This window comes from Vanellus vanellus (genome assembly GCF_965231255.1).
Source record: "Vanellus vanellus genome assembly, chromosome: 9".
Classification (NCBI taxonomy): domain Eukaryota; kingdom Metazoa; phylum Chordata; class Aves; order Charadriiformes; family Charadriidae; genus Vanellus; species Vanellus vanellus.
Genome location: NC_138914.1, coordinates 7,180,308 through 7,197,298, shown reverse-complemented (window position 1 = coordinate 7,197,298; position 16,991 = coordinate 7,180,308). Strand labels below are relative to the sequence as shown.

Here is a 16,991-nt window from a genome sequence, read left to right as displayed (position 1 = left end):
GTGTGTCTGAAGTCCCGTGGCCTTGCATATTTTTCCATTTCATCATTATTGCTGTTATTTTGGAAGAGTTGGGATTGCTGCTTTTTGCACTGGGATACTTCCAAGCATCCCTGCTTGGCAGTTTGTGGAATTCTGCCAGGTGAATGCACTGGATCCTCATATTTTCTTAAAACTCTGCCGGGACATCCCCCTCTCTATTCCTAGACCAGTCGTGGCGCTAGGGACCCCTGGGGCTCATCAAGCCTTCAGGGCTGCTCTGAAATCCTTCCTCTTGCCTGATCACATTGAGCAGAGGGCTGTGACGTTCAGATGTAGCTCCCATGCTTTAAAACATTGGCCACCGCCGAACGCAGTTAGGTTTCATGAGAGAACAATCCCTCGGCTCTTGCAGAACATCTCCCAACATAGTCTGTAATGTTGATTAGTTCTCTCCTTCCTAAACTATGTACTAGCGTAAGCAGCTGATCTAGATAATGACAGATTCTAAATGGTGGGATAATTTATAGAACAATACATTATTGAGATGCTCAACAGAATATATTATTCATTTGTTATCATTATACATTGTGCCATTTTAGATTAAAGCCGGAATAAAAGAGCTTGATTGATGTTACCTTCTTTCTTTAAATGTAATTCTGCACTATAATATTAACCAAAAAATTGGATCTTTTCTCTCATTGCATCTTTTTAAAGACTGAAACCTTGTTTCTAAGGAACGCAAATAAAAAATGCAGGGCAGGTCCTAGTGGCAGAGATGACACGCTACAGCTATTTGCTCGCGTTGCAGGTTTTGTACAGGACCAGCAGTCAGACCAATATGAACGTGCTCAACACGGACAAGACCACGGCTGAACTTCTGCTCCAGTTTAACGAAGATTACATTATAGAAGTAAAAGCAACAACTGATGGCGGAGATGGCACTAGCAGTGATCAGATCCTGATTCCCAGACTAGCGAGTAGGTTGAAGCTCAATCACTATTATTTTGTCACGTGCTTATACAGAGTCCCCAACCAATATGAGAACCTCCTTTATACCAGGCACGGTACAGAGAGGCACGTCTCTGCCTTACTGTAGGGAATCATTACTGACTTTGCAGTTGACACCCAGCAGTTGTCACTGCTTGTCTTTGCAGGAATTGAGTCCTTATGGATGGGGAGAAAAAAATAATTCATTGTCGTATGTTGCACGGTAATAACGTAATAAAAAGAAAAGCAATTAACAGTCTTCATGCCCTTACGCATGACAAACTTCATTCTATTGAACTGGTAAATTACCATGTAAATTGGTATTAAAAATGTTAGATTGTTTTACTTTTCTCCTTTTTCTTTTATTATTACCTTGAAAATAAAGACCATTTGTACAATATCAGCATTCTGCAATACATTTCTCTAGGTTTAAAATATTTAGTGTATTTTTGTGAATTTTAATTGCTTGTCAGAAATAAAAACTTACAATCATTTTTGCTTAGCATCTAGGAAGAATAATAATTTGACCTATGCTTTCATTTAATCCTGACCTTTTTCATTTGTCACAGGTATGGATGCAAGAGGTTCTGGTCCATCAGTCTTGAATATCTTCACCGTATCCAGCTTCTTACCGACAATATTTTCCTTGACTCTTAATTCAGTGTTGTGATGATACATTTTCATTTGCTGGGGGAAAAAAAAAAAAAAAGAAGAATCAGTTACTACAGAAAAGTGCTTTTTTAAAAAGAAACTGCAGTGGTTAATGCATGTTTTTCTTCTATCCTGACGTGTTTTTAAATTCTTTATATTTCACTGTAGGTTGAAGTAAAAATATCATATAAAGTTTAGCAAATCCTTTAAAAAGGAATTTAAAATGCCTTAATACTTGAACCAAAGGAGTTTACATATTACATACTTCAGATACAATGTAAGAGAGAGGGAGAGCAATGGCACTGTGACCAGAGTTATGAGGAAGAGCTTAGCTCAGTGAGAAACTCCATTTTTGCAGTGACACTCAATATTTTGGGGTATGTTCTCTGTTGTTACAATAACATTCTGCATAAGAAAGATGAAATCAGAGACATGGCATTTCAATCGGATGATAACACATCAACCAAGTGGCGGTACTTAAGACAGTGTCATAATCTGGTAGGTTTAGATCTATTTTCTTAAGGCCCTTTATGTAATTTATTACAAATTTAGCAAGAAATCAAAGCTGGAAGGTAGAGAGAATTCCCAGTATGGATGTTAGTTTTGCACAGTCCGCGTCGGGGTGTCCAAGAGGCATGGCTTCCACTCTTAAGAAGTGATTTCACAGACATGTTTCAAAGAAGACTCTCTGTTTTATCGCCGTGTACGTTTATGCACCTTTGCAAACACCTAAACTTCCTCTCCATCAATAGATTTAGATGTTAATTTCCTTATATCCCCATCTCATATTTCTTAACCAGGTTCTTTATTCATAACCAAGTTCTCCCACCTTCAGGATCATTTTTATTGCCCTTCTCCAAACTCCTGTCAGTGTGTTTCACTACAAAGTGCCCAGCTGTGTACGCATTATGGAAATGCAGTTGCACCATGGCCTTATGAAAAGGGACTACTACCACCTCCCTACCTTGTGATGTGGTGCTTCCAGATATGCAGCCCCAAATTATCTAGCTCCTTTGTCTACCACACTGTAAACTCATCCTTAATTCGGTGTTACATTCATAACTCTCGTTCCTGCTGCTTTTTAACCAATTCAATACTATTTCACCTGGTCTGGCACTCTAATGCACCCCATTACTGTTATAGGAGTCTGGTAAGTTTATGGCAATACTATAGGTTATAATAAAAAAATACACAAAGACATTTCAGGATTGCTATTATAGAGAAATCTATGCTTTCTTTCATAGCAATATATATTAAAGATACATTAAACCTGGTATATTTGCTTTCTACAGCTGTGAGTTGAGTCAAATCAGCCTTTTAGACACCTTGTAGAGAGCTGCCCACGTACATGGTAGAGCAAGTGTTCATGTGACATAAAGCATATCCTTTTAAAGAGGGTTTTGGTTTCTTTCTTTTTTAATCTCATGGTATTATTACAACACACAGAAATATAAAGGGAGAGAACCAGCATTAATGAAATTATGGTAGCACTGTAGAAAAAATACCTTGATATGCATTCAGATAGCAAATTACCTTATTAGTGTCACATCCAGATGAAAATACGTGCTAACTGTTGAAGTAAGCAAGATCTGTATATACTGTACATACATAGTTATAAATGGCTAGTTGCTTTTCAATGTGGCTAACCAGTGATGTTTTCAGACACTTGCAAATGGGGGGGTGGGTGGGAGATGGAAAACCAGGTGTTACTAGTAAGTATATAGTTATGTTTCATGCAACAAAGGGTGAATCTTTCTATTCTTGTTCCACAAAATTCTAGTCCATGTTCCTGTATTGCCATTTTCACGCGATTGCATTGTACTATTTAATTTCTAGTTATATATCTCCATGAGATATGTACCCAGTACCTTGTTTCATATTGAAAAGTTTGAAATTTATCCTTAAACTTCCAGTTGTGTGTGTATCCTATGGTTATCTGTATGCATTTTTTTTCTATTACTCTAATAAAATATTTATTACATTGAGGGATAGTAGAATATTTCAAAGTAGTGTTGCTCATCTGTATTATATCTTTGCACACACAGGGATTTACTGCATCTAAGAATCCTTGTGTGTGTTTTTCATAGTATTTCTGGTAACTGGCACTTCTTGGCAGGATAGGAGCAGTTTCCCTCATGGTGCCGTTGCTGCCCTGGGACTAAAATCCTGACAAACACATCTACCCGGGTCTATTTCTGCAGAAATCAGGGCAGGAGGGAGAGGAGGGGTACGGACATAGCCAGGACCCAGTCCTGCAGATGTGCCTGGGGCAGGGGCAGCACCCGAGGGTAGAATAATTTATTTAGTATACCACTGTTTAGGATTAAATTGCATGGCCCCTCCTCCCCTGCGGGTTGCCTGTTCCTTACACAGAATCACAGAATCTTAGAATGGTTTGGGTTGGAAGGGACCTTAAAGACCACCTCGTTCCGCCCCCCTGCCCTGGGCAGGGCCACCTCCCCCCAGCCCAGGTTGCTCCAAGCCACGTACAACCTGGCCTTGAACACCTCCAGGGATGGGGCAGCCACAGCTTCTCGGGGCAACCTGCGCCAGGGGCTCACCAACCTCATGGTGAAAAATTTCTTCCTAATAGCTAATCTAAATCTGCCCTCTTCCAGTTTGAAGCCATTCCTCCTCATCCTATCACTACGTGCCCTTGTAAAAAGTCCCTCCCCAGCTCTCCTGTAGGCCTCCTTTAGGGACTGGAAGGCCGCAATAAGGGCTCCCCGGAGCCTTCTCTTCTCCAGGCTGAACACCCCCCAACTCCCTCAGCCTGTGCTCACAGCAGAGGTGCTCCAGCCCTCGGAGCATCATCATGGCCTCCTCTGGACTCGCTCCAACAGGTCCATGTCTCTCCTATGCTGGGGGCTCCAGAGCTGGAGGCAGTTCTCCAGGTGGGGTCTCACCAGAGCAGAAGGGGCAGAATCGCTTCCCATTAAATGCTGTTGCTTCCCATAGAGCAGGAGACTTTAATAGCAATAAAACCTCCTCGCTGGACACACAGGCAAAACAGAACCATCTACTTTGAGCTTTTAAAGCAGGGTTTCTACCCTCGTTACTAGGGGGCTGACCCAGAAGCTGCAGTAGGGGCTAATAGTAATGCCAACATGTTCACAAGTGTATACACAAGGGGCAAGAATGATGGAATTTTTCTTGGGTCAATCGAGTTTGCCCTTTCAGATGGTTGTAGGTGGACACCTTTCCCCCAGCGGTCAGATTCGTCTTCCTTTAAATTGACTTCTGTTTGTTCCTCATCTCATGTTAATTCAGTTAATATTTATTTCAAGAATAAAACTGACTTGAGCACTGGCAAAAAAATAAGTTGTTATTGGGAAAGTAGCAGAGGAAAAGGTGAAGAGCCAGTAAAAGAGAATGTGACGGTCCTACCTCCTGCCTACCTCCTGCAGATGCTTCTTCCAGAGCGACTTCTGACACTGACCAAGTTTAGCAATTCGGTCCTGGGGAGGAGAAAAATATTAAAAAAAAAAAGGAAAGAAAAAAAAAATCAATGATAATAATAGAAAATGTGACTAACTTGGCTTGTATGACTGGACCCGCGGGTGATGGGGAAGGTATTGCTGCCGTTTCACTTGTACTTCTACTTGCACCAAGACCAGCCAGCGCTTTAGCACTTAAAACCGCTGTTATTTGAACTCCAGTAGGGCAGAACAGTGGGCTTCAGTCATAGTTTTTAGGAAGACACTATTGTACAGCGTATTGTTTTCAAGACCCTGCCAAAGACGTCGCTGCGTTCCTCCAAAGGCGCTCAGGAACGCTGAGGGCAAAGGGCAAAGCCGTGCGCGGGGGGAGCGGGGAAGGTCAGCGCCGGACCACTCGCTGGTGCGTTTTGGACCGTGACGCAAATGTCACGGTGAAAAGGAGAAAGGCGAGAAGCGAGTCCTGCCGCCAGCTGGAGACCCGCACCAAAGAAAAAGGGATTTGATACAGCTTAAAAAAACCCAACCCCTGTTTTTGCCAGGGTGCGTGCCTCCTCTGGAAGCGGTGATGGCTTTCCCTGGAAGGCGGAGGGGGGGGGGCCGATCGCAGTGCTGGGGTTTGGGATTTGGGGCCGTGGGGGCTGAGGGTGGTTTGTTGGGTGATTTTAGGCATGGGCTTGAAGCTTCCCACCCTGCACCACTATTCCCTCCCTGCAACGTTTGTTTTCTAAAAGGTTTCTTGTGGCACCAGTTTATAGGAGGGGACTTGGTAACTCCTGTACTTCTAAAGTCTGAATTTCACGGCAGTAGTTGGTACAAGAATTTAAAAAAGCCTTTTCCTTTGGACAGTTTACTCTGTCGGGTGTGTTGCGAACATGCAGGATCCTCTATGAATACAAAATGAGTTAAAAACTAATATCACTTTAGCCCTAAGAAATATTGGAGATCTCCATTTTCTACTTAATTTGCCTTTCACTGGTGGAATGCAGACGTGGGCAGTGCCTGTCAGGTTATATATGTTATGTCTTAATAACAGGCAATAAAGCAAGCTGTCCTGCATGAGGGAGTGCATTCATCTGACAGCTTTCTGTCTGAAATAAATAACAATGGAATATTGTGAAAATAAAATGAGTTTGTAAACAGGCACCCGCTCTCTTAGGAAAAAAAAAAAAACCTCCTCGATTGTTTTATGCTAATGCTTTGAACTCCCGAAAAAGCAATAAAAAAGGATATGTTTAGCAGAGCTATAACTGAATGTACGTTATTGTTGTTTTATTAAGCCCGCTTGATAAAAAGAGGCACTACTTCTCTTTAAATCTGATGCGTACACAGCGCCGTCTGCACCACGACGGGGGGAGATGGTACACCGCGTCACTGTCTGTCTGTCAGTCTTACCCTCCGAGGAAAGAGCTTTTCGGCGACGATTTTTCACCCTTCGTAGCTGCCTCCCTGGCGTGCGTACAGCTTGGGTCTCACCGGGAAGTGGGATCGACAGCCGGGGTGGGGGGGGGAAGGACAGACATTTGTCTTTTTCCGAGCTTAACACCTATTGCAACAGCCTCAGCAAGCGGCGGCTGCCGGCACCCCCCTGCGCGGCTGGGCGCTGGGTCTCTCAGGTGGTGTTAATGTCTCACCTTTGCCTTGGAAGTCTTTCCCAAGGTCAGCTCAGGATGTGGACACCTCGTTAGCGCCGGTGGGACCGGTCGCTCCCTCTCCATCACAGCGCTGGCTGCAGGAGATGCTCCGCAGGCAGCCGCTCCCCGGGCAGCCCCCCCGAAGGCTGGCGTGTCCCCTCGCCCTGCCCTTGGCAGAGGCCATCCTCACCAGGACGGACCTGCTGGCCTCCGGGGAGGTCCTTCTCCTGCCCCTCAGTCCCAGCAGGGAACTGCTCTGCATCCACACCCGGCTGCCACCGTCCGCAGCGATGCCACTCGAGTAGTGTCCCATCTTTGCCCAAGGAATACGGCGATTGCTACGAGATGTCCTACAAGCACGTGTGTATGTCAGGGCACAAGGACACCTTCCATCAACACAGTGGCTATAACCACCCCAGCCTGTCACCAATTTTGAGTCTATTTTCATGTTTTGCTCTCACTGACAGTATTGCCGGTCCGCTGCCTCTTGTCCTGCCTCTCGTTAGGCGCATCAAAACATTCCCCTCCCCAACAGTTTGATCTTTCCATCACCAGACGCTCGCCTTTCCTTTCATGGGTCCTCTTCATCAGCTTTGACTGCCACGTTGCAGTGTCTGCGATGGCACTTATTGTAATTCATACTGTGCTCTTCATTTGCTTTGGTTTTGAACTCTTTCTGGTTTGAGACTTTGCAGTTTGTGCATGAGAGTGTTTTAGTATTAGAATTTCTCAAGAACTTCATGTGCATCTTTCCTTTGTTTTTTCCCCATCTCTAAGGGTCAAGAAAACTTGATAAACTCATTTGGTATTAAATTTCTTTTCTTGAGCTCCTTGCTGATCTTTTTGAGGTCAAGAAGTAGCTGTGAAAGGCTTCCTGTTTTTTATTAAATGCACAAATACAGGAGACGTGCCAGTAACCCTATATAGCATTACTAAGACACTTTCTTCCCAATGTACCTAAGATTATTTTCTTACCCTTTAAGAGCATAATTAGTCCCGTGAGGTCTGGACCATGCCTGCTCTCTGTGCTGTGCTCTTCATTCCACCTCGGCGATTAATTCCCTTTGGGTGGGAGAACATCGAGGCATTGGCAAGTGCCGAAAAGGGAAGGATCAAAAGCATCCCGTGAGGAGCCAACAGAAAGGATGCAACTTCAAGATGTTCGTTCGTTAATTCAGGCTGCGATCACTGAAACTCAAAGCAACTCCTAGGGCAGGGGGACATCCCAGAATTGTCCATCAGGAAGGAGCCCCTTTCGAGCGAGTCCAGCTCCTTGCCGCCAGCTCAGCTTCCCAAACCCGGCCGCCCCCGGGATGCAGAGTGACCCCGCTGCAGGAGAAGGGGCGCAGAGTTGCTCCCCGCCTCCACCGCCCACTGAGAGTGCAGCGCTGGAATCCTCCAGCAGCACAAGGGGAAGGTCTGCACGCCCTCGGTCAAAGGTGGGACCTAAAGCCACCCACCAAACCAGCCGGCCATTAAGAGCAATGCAAACATAAAACCGATTCCTTCGAATGAAAGCTCTCCCCAAGCGCTTACCGCAGCATCCTCCTGCTCCGGGACTCGGGGACCTCGGTGCTCTCCCCGCCCCGCCGCAGAGTCGCAGCGCGCCGAGGCAGGTCCTTCAGAGCACGCGGAGGGACTTATTTTTAGGCACTCTGAACTCGTTGCTCTGCAGCCCGAAATAAAAGTGCAGATTGATTTTTTTTTTTTTTTTTTTTTTTGTCACCTCCAGGGAAGGTGCTGCGAACGCTCCCCCGCGGTTGGAGCACCTAAATGAGCTCTCCGTGCCCATTAATTTAGAAGGCATATCGACAGGCAGGAAAGGCGCTCGTCGGGATTGCTCACCCCGGTGATTTCATTTTAGGGCATCTTTCCGTTTTACGCTGGAACACGAGCAATGACCTGTTACATCAGCTAAAGACATAAAAAGATACGAGGCAGAGAAAATAAGGGAAAGCCCTCTCTTTCATGCCCTTTATGATACAAATAATAAATCATTTTCCCAACTGAGGACCTGTAAAGGAGTCTATCGAAAAGAACGTGTGTTTAACAAGAATTTCTCTCATTAGCAATCCAAGGAGGGCCATGGTTAAAGCAGACAAATAATTTAATTTTTGTCACACTTCCTAACATTGCCGCCAAACTGAGGCATTTAAAGTTACACTTGTCACAACACTAATTATCTATTTGAACAGCAGAGCTCTCAGCTGATTGAATGAGTTCTTCTGCAGTGAGAACAGATCATTTCATCAGCTGCGTCTGATCGTCATTACTTTTTGGCTATAGGATGTAAATGGACTATAACGACAGGAAATATGGCCTTGGTACCTTTACAGCAGCTTCATACGAGACAGAGGGGAACTCTTCTGTAGCAGCCAAAAGCTTCTGCTCATGTACTGGAAAACAATGTCGTGGGGTTTTGTGTTGCCTTGGAAACATGAAAAATAAAGCGCCGTTAATTACCTATTTTCAAGCAACTGGAGTATCCAGTGCTGAGGGCCTGATCCGAGGGCAATGAAACCCTTACCCCAATTTCAGCAGACCCTGACTGATCGACCAGCACTTCTAAAGAAGGAGAGGACCGAGGGAGGACAAAGTTCAGCCAAGTGGTACTTCTGACCCTGTTTCCAGAAGAGTTACCAGAAGGCTTCAGGCAGACACTCAGCGCGGTGGTTCGCAGTGGTTCCTTCTCGCCTTCGCGCCCGTGACTTTGTTAACGTTCTCACCCACTCATTTTTTAAAATATATGCCCTCTTTTTTTCAAAGAGATACTAGGGGCTGACCTGATAAACACCCATGCAAACACATATAGAAGACCTCTATAAATCTCACGTATACATGTTCTCCAGATAGGAAATCAGGGTAATAGTCCCGGTCATTGGCACAGAAGCATGACTTCAGCCAGACCTTCTGCTATCATTCTTTCTGCCCAAAATACTGCCAAGTAACGAAGCCTCTACTATTGTATCTTCTGTCTAATCATTTTTAACTGTTCATTAAACATTTTTTAACTACAGACTGCTCGCCTTCTTTTCCTCCCATAGTGGTGGTGCTTTGGTCCTAATTATAAATCTCTAAGAAATAGGTGAAGACTAAAGTCAATCTCTTCTTTGGGAGTTTGAAGGTGTTCTAAAATTTTCTTTTGGAAAGACTGTTCACCCTCGCTGCCAGCACAACCCAAAGCAATCAGCTAAAACTCCAGCCGCAAGGGTATGGAAGGATAAAAACAATTCCAGCAAAATCTTAATTTTCTCCAGGAATCCTTCTCATTTATGGACTATGCAAAGTGTCGCTTCTCTTTCTTTTACAATGAATATTAATCTTTGTCTATCAACCCAAGTACCATTTTAGAGTATTTTCCACTCATTCGTATTCCCAAGGCTGACGATCATCACTAAAGAACTTTGATTACCTGGTTTCGGATTGGGCCCGGGTTTTAACACAGCACTACTTGACACCGCTGAAAGTGTTTCATTGAACAGGCGCCGGAACGGGGTGAAGTCCCGTGTGCCGCACAGCCTCATTAAAGACAGGCGCGCACTGACGAGCTGCAGCCACAGCAGAGTCGGAGACTCCAGCTCTGGTGGTAACCCCGTGCAGTGGGCAGAGCACGAGCCCACGGCACTGCCCGGACCGATGCAAGGCACACAGGGGCTTCTGCACCGGGGGCACCGTGCGGCAGTGCCCATCCGCCTCCTTGGGGTGTAGCCGGGGGCAGAGCACACAGCTCCCTACAACGCTGCGATGGGCACAGCTCGTCCCCTCCAGCCACACTGACCCCTTCTGGTCTCCATGGGCATGACCGAGCTCCAGCCTCACCTTCACAGCGGCTAGTACTAAAAAGGGCACAGTTCGGCCACGAACCCAAAGCTGACTTCACCGCTCAACCCCAGGAGCTGAACTCACCTAACTCCAGCCATGCCTACAGCTTTTCAATCGTATGTATACGCTCCTATAGAATCATAGAATCATTTCGGTTGGAGGAGACCTTTAAGATCATCGAGTCCAACTGTTAACCCAGCATTGCCAAGGCCACCACCAAACCATGTCACAGAATCACACAGACTGGTCAGGGTCGGAAGGGCCCTCCGGAATTCCCCCACTGCCACCCCCCACCAGAGCAGGGGCACCTCCAGCAGTGGCACAGGACACGTCCAGGCGGGTTTGGAATGTCTCCAGAGTGGGAGACTCCCCCCCCTCTCTGGGCAGCCTCTGCCAGCGCTCTGCCACCCTCACAGGAGAGAAGTCCCTCCTCGTGTTAAGATGGAACTTCCAATGCTCAAGTTCGTGCCCATTACCTCTTGCCCTGTCACTGGGCACCACTGAAAAAAGACTGTTCCCATCCCCCTGGCACCACCCCTTGAAGTATTTATCAGTATTGATGAAATCATATCCCTGTAAGGTTCTCTGCCCCATGACCATGCCCCATGACCATTGGCATTAGCATCTATGAAGTTCAAGATCCATTTCAGTGCTTGTAGGCAAAATGTGTCAGCAGCATTTCAAACTGCCTCCTCCACTTAGGAGGTTAATGAGCAAAATACGCTCGAGACTGCGACCTCTCCCGGGTCTCTGGCTGCCTCCTCCCCACCTGAGCTGCTTCGCCTCTCAGCATACTTCTAAAGAAGCATAATTAACATTTAAAGACGAGTAATCCACCAGGACTATCCGTTTGTTGAGAAAATCAGCTATAACCAGACTCAGACTGTTTGTTTTCTCCGTTGACACTGTTCAACAACTACAGCGGAAAGGGATTGTGTCGGACAGCGGTGATGGCCCCACCGTTCGGTGCGTGTGCGCTGGGGGAAAGCCGCAGGCGCAGCCCCACAGCCACCCCCCGTGTCAGTCGTACCCCGTCCCTCCACCACAGCCCCGGCCGTGGGGTTTGGAGCTCCTGCCCACAGCACTGGGACAGGCACCGCCACCTCTGGAAAAGCACCGCTTTCGTCATATAACGCTACGCAAACACGGCAAATGCTATTTTTACATTTGGCCCCAGCTATTTTAAGCAAAAAAATTGCTTAAAAAAACAACAAAAGACAACCTTTTCCTTTAGTTTGCTATCCATTTCTAAATGAGCTGTTTGTATCAGTAATTTTGAGTTTTCTTTTCTCTCTCCAATTTTCCTCGGGAACAACGCCATTGGCAATCTCCACGAATCTCCTCTGACTCTTTCTGAAGGTTAAGCTGACTACAAGAAAGCTGGATCAAAGGGAAAGAAAAACTTTATTCCAGAAGCGCAGAAATATTTACATAACACAAGATAAGCCAGAACTCCTCATTTCTACCATGCAGACATGCTTGTAAAAAGCCTATAAAAATAGGCCATTTTTAGTTCAGTTGGGGAGGGGAGGAGAAGAGCTATTTTATAGCTGGTGTAAGAGAAGAGAGACAAGGCTGGCAATGAGCACAGTTTGCAATGCATCTAATTGAAAAGATCCAGAGCTCAGGGTTTCCTGCCTGAAGGAAAAGAATCTCTCGATGCCATTTTCATGCACAAGAGGAAAAGAGAATAAAGTATCTCACCTCAGCCTGGGGCTGATGCCTCCTCCGAGCAGCAAACCAAGGACCGCGAGGAGCCCGGTTAAATAAGCCAAAGGTTCAAACATCAAATGACAAAGCTGATTATTGACTGGGAAATGACTGCCAGAAACAATCAGCCCTCAGAAAGCAAGAGGAGAGCTTTATTTCAACCTCCTCTTCTGAGCTGCTCTCTGAGCTCCTCAGCTGTGACCACAAATTTTGGCAGCAGTCTACTAATAGGACTGATGAGAAATAGCACAAATTGACCTAGGGTTGGTCATTGCAGAGCAATAATAAAAATGAGCTGAAAGACACGTTTTTCACAACATATTTCTCAAGAACTTGCCTCTTTTTGGCCAGCTCTAGCAAATAATGGGAAGTTCAATGCGCTTATTGATATTTATTCTAATGAGTTCATCATCTCTCCTCACTGATGCGCTGGAACCAAACCCACAAATGTTTCAATATCAAACACCCACTTCTGCCTGCCCTCAGAGGAGCAGGGCTACCCATTCTGAGGTTAATTAGCCATCCTCTAGGAAGAAACGAGAAAGGCCACGTTTCAAATTAGACCCATCTGGTAAAGGCTTTCTTGAAAAGAAGAGACGTATGTCATGTTTTGGAGCTATTGGAAGCAGAGGTTGCCCAGCAGAGGCCATCTGTCTCGCATAACTGCTGCCAGGCCTCAAGATTATCAATTAGTCCATAATGATTGTTTATATGGGAGAGGTGACTGAAGGGTCAGGAGGCTGACCTCTAAACACCAACCGCATGGTGGAGTCCAAATAAAGCCCAGGTACCGAGACGAGGAGCGGGGCATCACGTCCCAGCACCTCCCTTCCTTTCAAGGAAATAGCCGGACTCTCGCTCTTCTCTGAGTTCAAGTAAGAACTGAGACGCCGCTGCTTGTGGCCACCTTCCCACTTCATTGGGACATGCACAAGAAAGTGTGGGACGGGTTCAGGTCCCTCCCCTGCCCAAGGGGTTTTAACCCAATATCTCTGATTTTCCCAAAGCCTCATGGATGAGAGCCCTCTCTTACACCCACCACTGCCCGCAGCTGCCTGAACCCCCAGCTCCACGCCTAGGATGCTTTAAGAGACGAAGGTACCACGACAAGTGATAGGATGAGAGGTAATGGGTTCAAGTTATGTCAGGCGAGGTTTAGATTGGATATGAGGAAAAAAATTTTCACTGAAAGGGTTATTAAACATTGGAACAGGCTGCCCAGGGAGGTGGTGGATTTGCCATCCCTGGAGGTGTTTAAAAAAAAGGGTAGATGTGGTACTTGGGGACATGGTTTAGAAGTGGTTTTGTCAGGTTAGGTTAATGGATGGACTTGATGATCGTAAAGGTCTCTTCCAACCTCAACAATTCTATGATTTCACGTGCTAACTACGCTCCAATACATACAGCCCACGGCACGGTCACAACCACAGCTTCAAGGCTAAATGGCCACAAACCACCTTTCCCAAATCTCAGAGGAGTCTCAGACCACAGCCAGGCTTGGATTTGTTGGGGTTTTTTTCCCCATTCTATGCAGTTTCAATTCATTTCCACCGTGCCGCGTGCTCTGTTCTCTGGTCAGAGCGCAGCTGAAGTGCAGTCACACGAGTCCTGCCGCTACTAAAGCAGCTTCTGTCTCGCTGCTCTTATCGGGGCAGCACAGGGCTGGGACCAGCTTGTAAGGAGAGAAATTGCTTACATAATTTATGATGCCTCTTGTTGTCAAAATAACCAGACAAGCTTAAAAATACAAGCAGAAACTGTGAGGAACAATATGCTTAAAATGTTGAATTATATGGTAGTGGCATAGAACGGGAAATACTTGAAATTTGAAGAGAATAAAAATGTAAGATATTAGGGAAAAGTCAAACATTTTCTGTGTTTCACCCATCAATAATGCTTCGTACGTTGCTTTAAAGACAGAGGATGATGACATCCAGGTGGCTCAAGGAAGGTATTTGAAGTGCCCAATAAATATTATTGCAGTAAGTGGACTCCGTCGGTGGCGTGTCACACCTGCAACCTCCGGGGAAGGGACCTGCCAGACAGCTGCTGCACAAGGGCTTTACAGGCATTTTTCCTTAGTGATAAGGAAAAAAAAAAGCCAACATTTGGACATCTATTTCTCTATATGTGCAGAACACCTCAGCTATGTGAGCACGGTAACTCGGACACAGAGAAAACAGATGCACCAATGAACATGCCAAAAGGCGCCGGAGCATCCCCCTTCACAGAGGGAACATCTTCCCCCGCACACCTACGGCAGGGCAGGACTCCCGGCTCCAGATCTTCTCGCTTAAATAGATGACAACCAACATATAAAGTATAGATAGAGAAAACTGAGGGAGCGGCTGGCTGTTTTCTGAACACCAGCAGCAGAGGAGATGCTGATTGCCAGGCTGGCTGCGGATGGACACCCCGCATTTGAGAAATTAAACTAGAAGTTGTTGGGTTTGGTTTTGTTGTTTTGTTTTTTTTTTTTTTTACCACATCAGTTGGATTTCTGTCTGTGGGAAACTTTTCCTCAGAGAGGCTCTTTTCATGGAAACAGCGGGGCATGGAGAGGTAGCAGCGTGAAATGAGAGATCTTGAAAAGCGGCGTGGTTCTGCGGGAAGCCCTGCATTTGCATGTTAAGCTACATCTATTCCCTGAACGCTCCGGCACATGAAAGCAACCCCAGATTTTAGTTAGCGGCAGATCTTTTAGCTTCAGCCTGAATTGAAAGGTCAGGCGTGTTTAGAGCTTTTTGCGTTCAGCTGGAGCAGCGTTACACAGCTCTCCTTCGGAGGAGCTCAGCCGTGCCGGGACGTCGGGGGTCACGCTCCCCTCTGTAGCAAACGCTGTCTGACATCGGCCCCCGTTCCCAGTGACGGCGGCCCCGATACACTGGGATGTTGTACGAGAGACACTTCTCTGATACCGGTGACCTTAACAAGAGCTTTTTAGCACTTGTCAGGGCTATGACAGCTGAATCATTTTAGGCATGTAAATGCAGCAGGAGCGGGAAGCAACCGAACGAAAGGCACTGTCCTTTTCACAAAACACAGCCCTGAGGGAAGTTCGAGACATTTAAACTCCATTTTAACCTTTCTCACCTTCAGAAATCAAACTTACTTTTGACCAGGCTGAAGGTTTCCTACCTGCCGTGGCAATTCTGCCCTCCGGCTTTGCGCCGTGCGGCTGGAGGGGTGGGCAGGGCTAACGCCCACCGTCTGCCTCCCACCACCATGGGCAGCACCGCCTCACCGCCGCCAGCACCACCAGCCAGGGCTGCAGGGCACGCAGGGCTGCAGGGCACGGATGCTCAGCGGTGCTCCTCGCTCCTCCTCATCCTCCCATGATGCCCTGATGAACGATCAAGCGCTGCAAGGTTGTCATCACCGCCACCCAACTCCCCAGTACGCCGTTTCCTCCCCTTCTTCAGCGTTCAGGAGCAGGTGAAGTGGGAGATAAAGAGTAAAATTATGACCTTTGTCATTGGCTTCCAAATGAGAAACGCTGATGTGGCCGCGTACGCGAACAGTCAGGAAAGGGGCAGACCTACACACTGGATTTACTGACAAATGTTGCTCTCAGCCATTGAATTCCTGGTGCTGATGAAGGCTGCAGAAAAATTATACATGTGCAGAACAGATAAGAGGCAAGGGCTTGATTTTGCCTGCCAATATATAAAGGACTCGAATGATTGTTGGCTGGTTTGGGTTTGTGATTAGATTGATATGGCTTATGCTTAAATATACTGCTGATACAGATGAGCAATTAAATAGGAATAGAAGCTAATATCTTTGGATTCACCTGAAATGCACTGGGGAGCCGGTAGGGAAGGACCCCTGGAGAGACTGATTCAACCCCAGAAAGGAGTAGATACTCTCCAGAGGTTATTATTTCAATTTTTCTGAACTGGTCATTTATCTCGCACATGCTGGTGAGGCAGCACATGGTCCCGTCTCTGCTCGTGGAGCACAACTTCTCAAGCCACAAGGGAGGGAGAAGATGGAGGTGGGGACAGCTCTCATCTCTCACACACACACACACACACACCGTCAGCGACACACACCCCATCGCTGAGAGCAGAGGCTAAACCCCCTCAGACTTCCCAGCACAACTGCGTATGGTGGGACTTAAAAAGACACGTTTCAAGATGCCCTCCTTCCCCTCCCTCCTCTTCCTCTCATGGTACCGAGAGGCAGTTTCTCACATGACTGAAAGAAAGTGCTTAAACTCAGAAGAATACTATTTTAAAGATGAGCATGCCTTACTCAGAAACCCTCGAGGTACCTGTTGAGCGTGTCACTGAAAGGGCGAGTCCGGGTCTGACAGCAGCTACTCTCACGGAGACCGCCAGCGTTACACAGGGGCAGTGGGTAGACACAGCGGGTGTCACCAAGTGAGCAGACTTGCTTAGCAAGGCACAACACCCACCTGAGGCTTTGGACAACTCAGGTTCTGGCCCCCCGGTTCCTTCGCACGAATGCATTTGTGCTTTGCTCTGCTGCCTCCACAAGCGCTGACAGTGCTGAGGCACCTGGTGTGCTGAGACCGCTACTTATCCTGATGATGAACGTGACAAAATTGCTTGGGGGTTTGGGAGTTTTTTAGCTTCTTGCTGTATCTAGGCAAGCCCCCCGTCTTTCACTTGGAGCAAGCGTTCTGTTACTTTCTGCCTGTAAACGTCCCACCCAAAGGCATCTTCTTCCAGTATCGCAGTCCCCAGGGCATCCATTCATGACAGTATTTGACACTGCCAAGGCTCGGAGGTTTGCTCTGTCACCT

The 16,991-nt window shown here is 46.6% G+C and overlaps 1 protein-coding gene and 1 long non-coding RNA gene across 2 annotated transcripts in view; one reads left to right on the top strand and one right to left on the bottom strand.

Moving 5' to 3' along the window:
• CNTN3 (contactin 3) overlaps positions 1–1,636 on the top strand; it is a gene marked incomplete at both ends in the record, with an annotated part of 83,397 nt that extends 81,761 nt beyond the window's left edge. The window contains 2 exons of the mRNA XM_082487596.1: positions 788–956; positions 1,536–1,636. Of these exons, the coding sequence (XP_082343722.1) occupies positions 788–956; positions 1,536–1,636 (270 nt within the window). The remainder of the gene's footprint in view (positions 1–787; positions 957–1,535) is intronic.
• Positions 1,634–7,723, bottom strand: LOC309675312. Its single transcript, XR_014269481.1, has 3 exons — positions 7,664–7,723; positions 5,005–5,075; positions 1,634–1,653 (listed from the first exon to the last, which is right to left on the bottom strand). It is a non-coding gene; the product is annotated as an uncharacterized lncRNA (long non-coding RNA).
• Between the last annotated feature and the right edge of the window lie 9,268 nt (positions 7,724–16,991).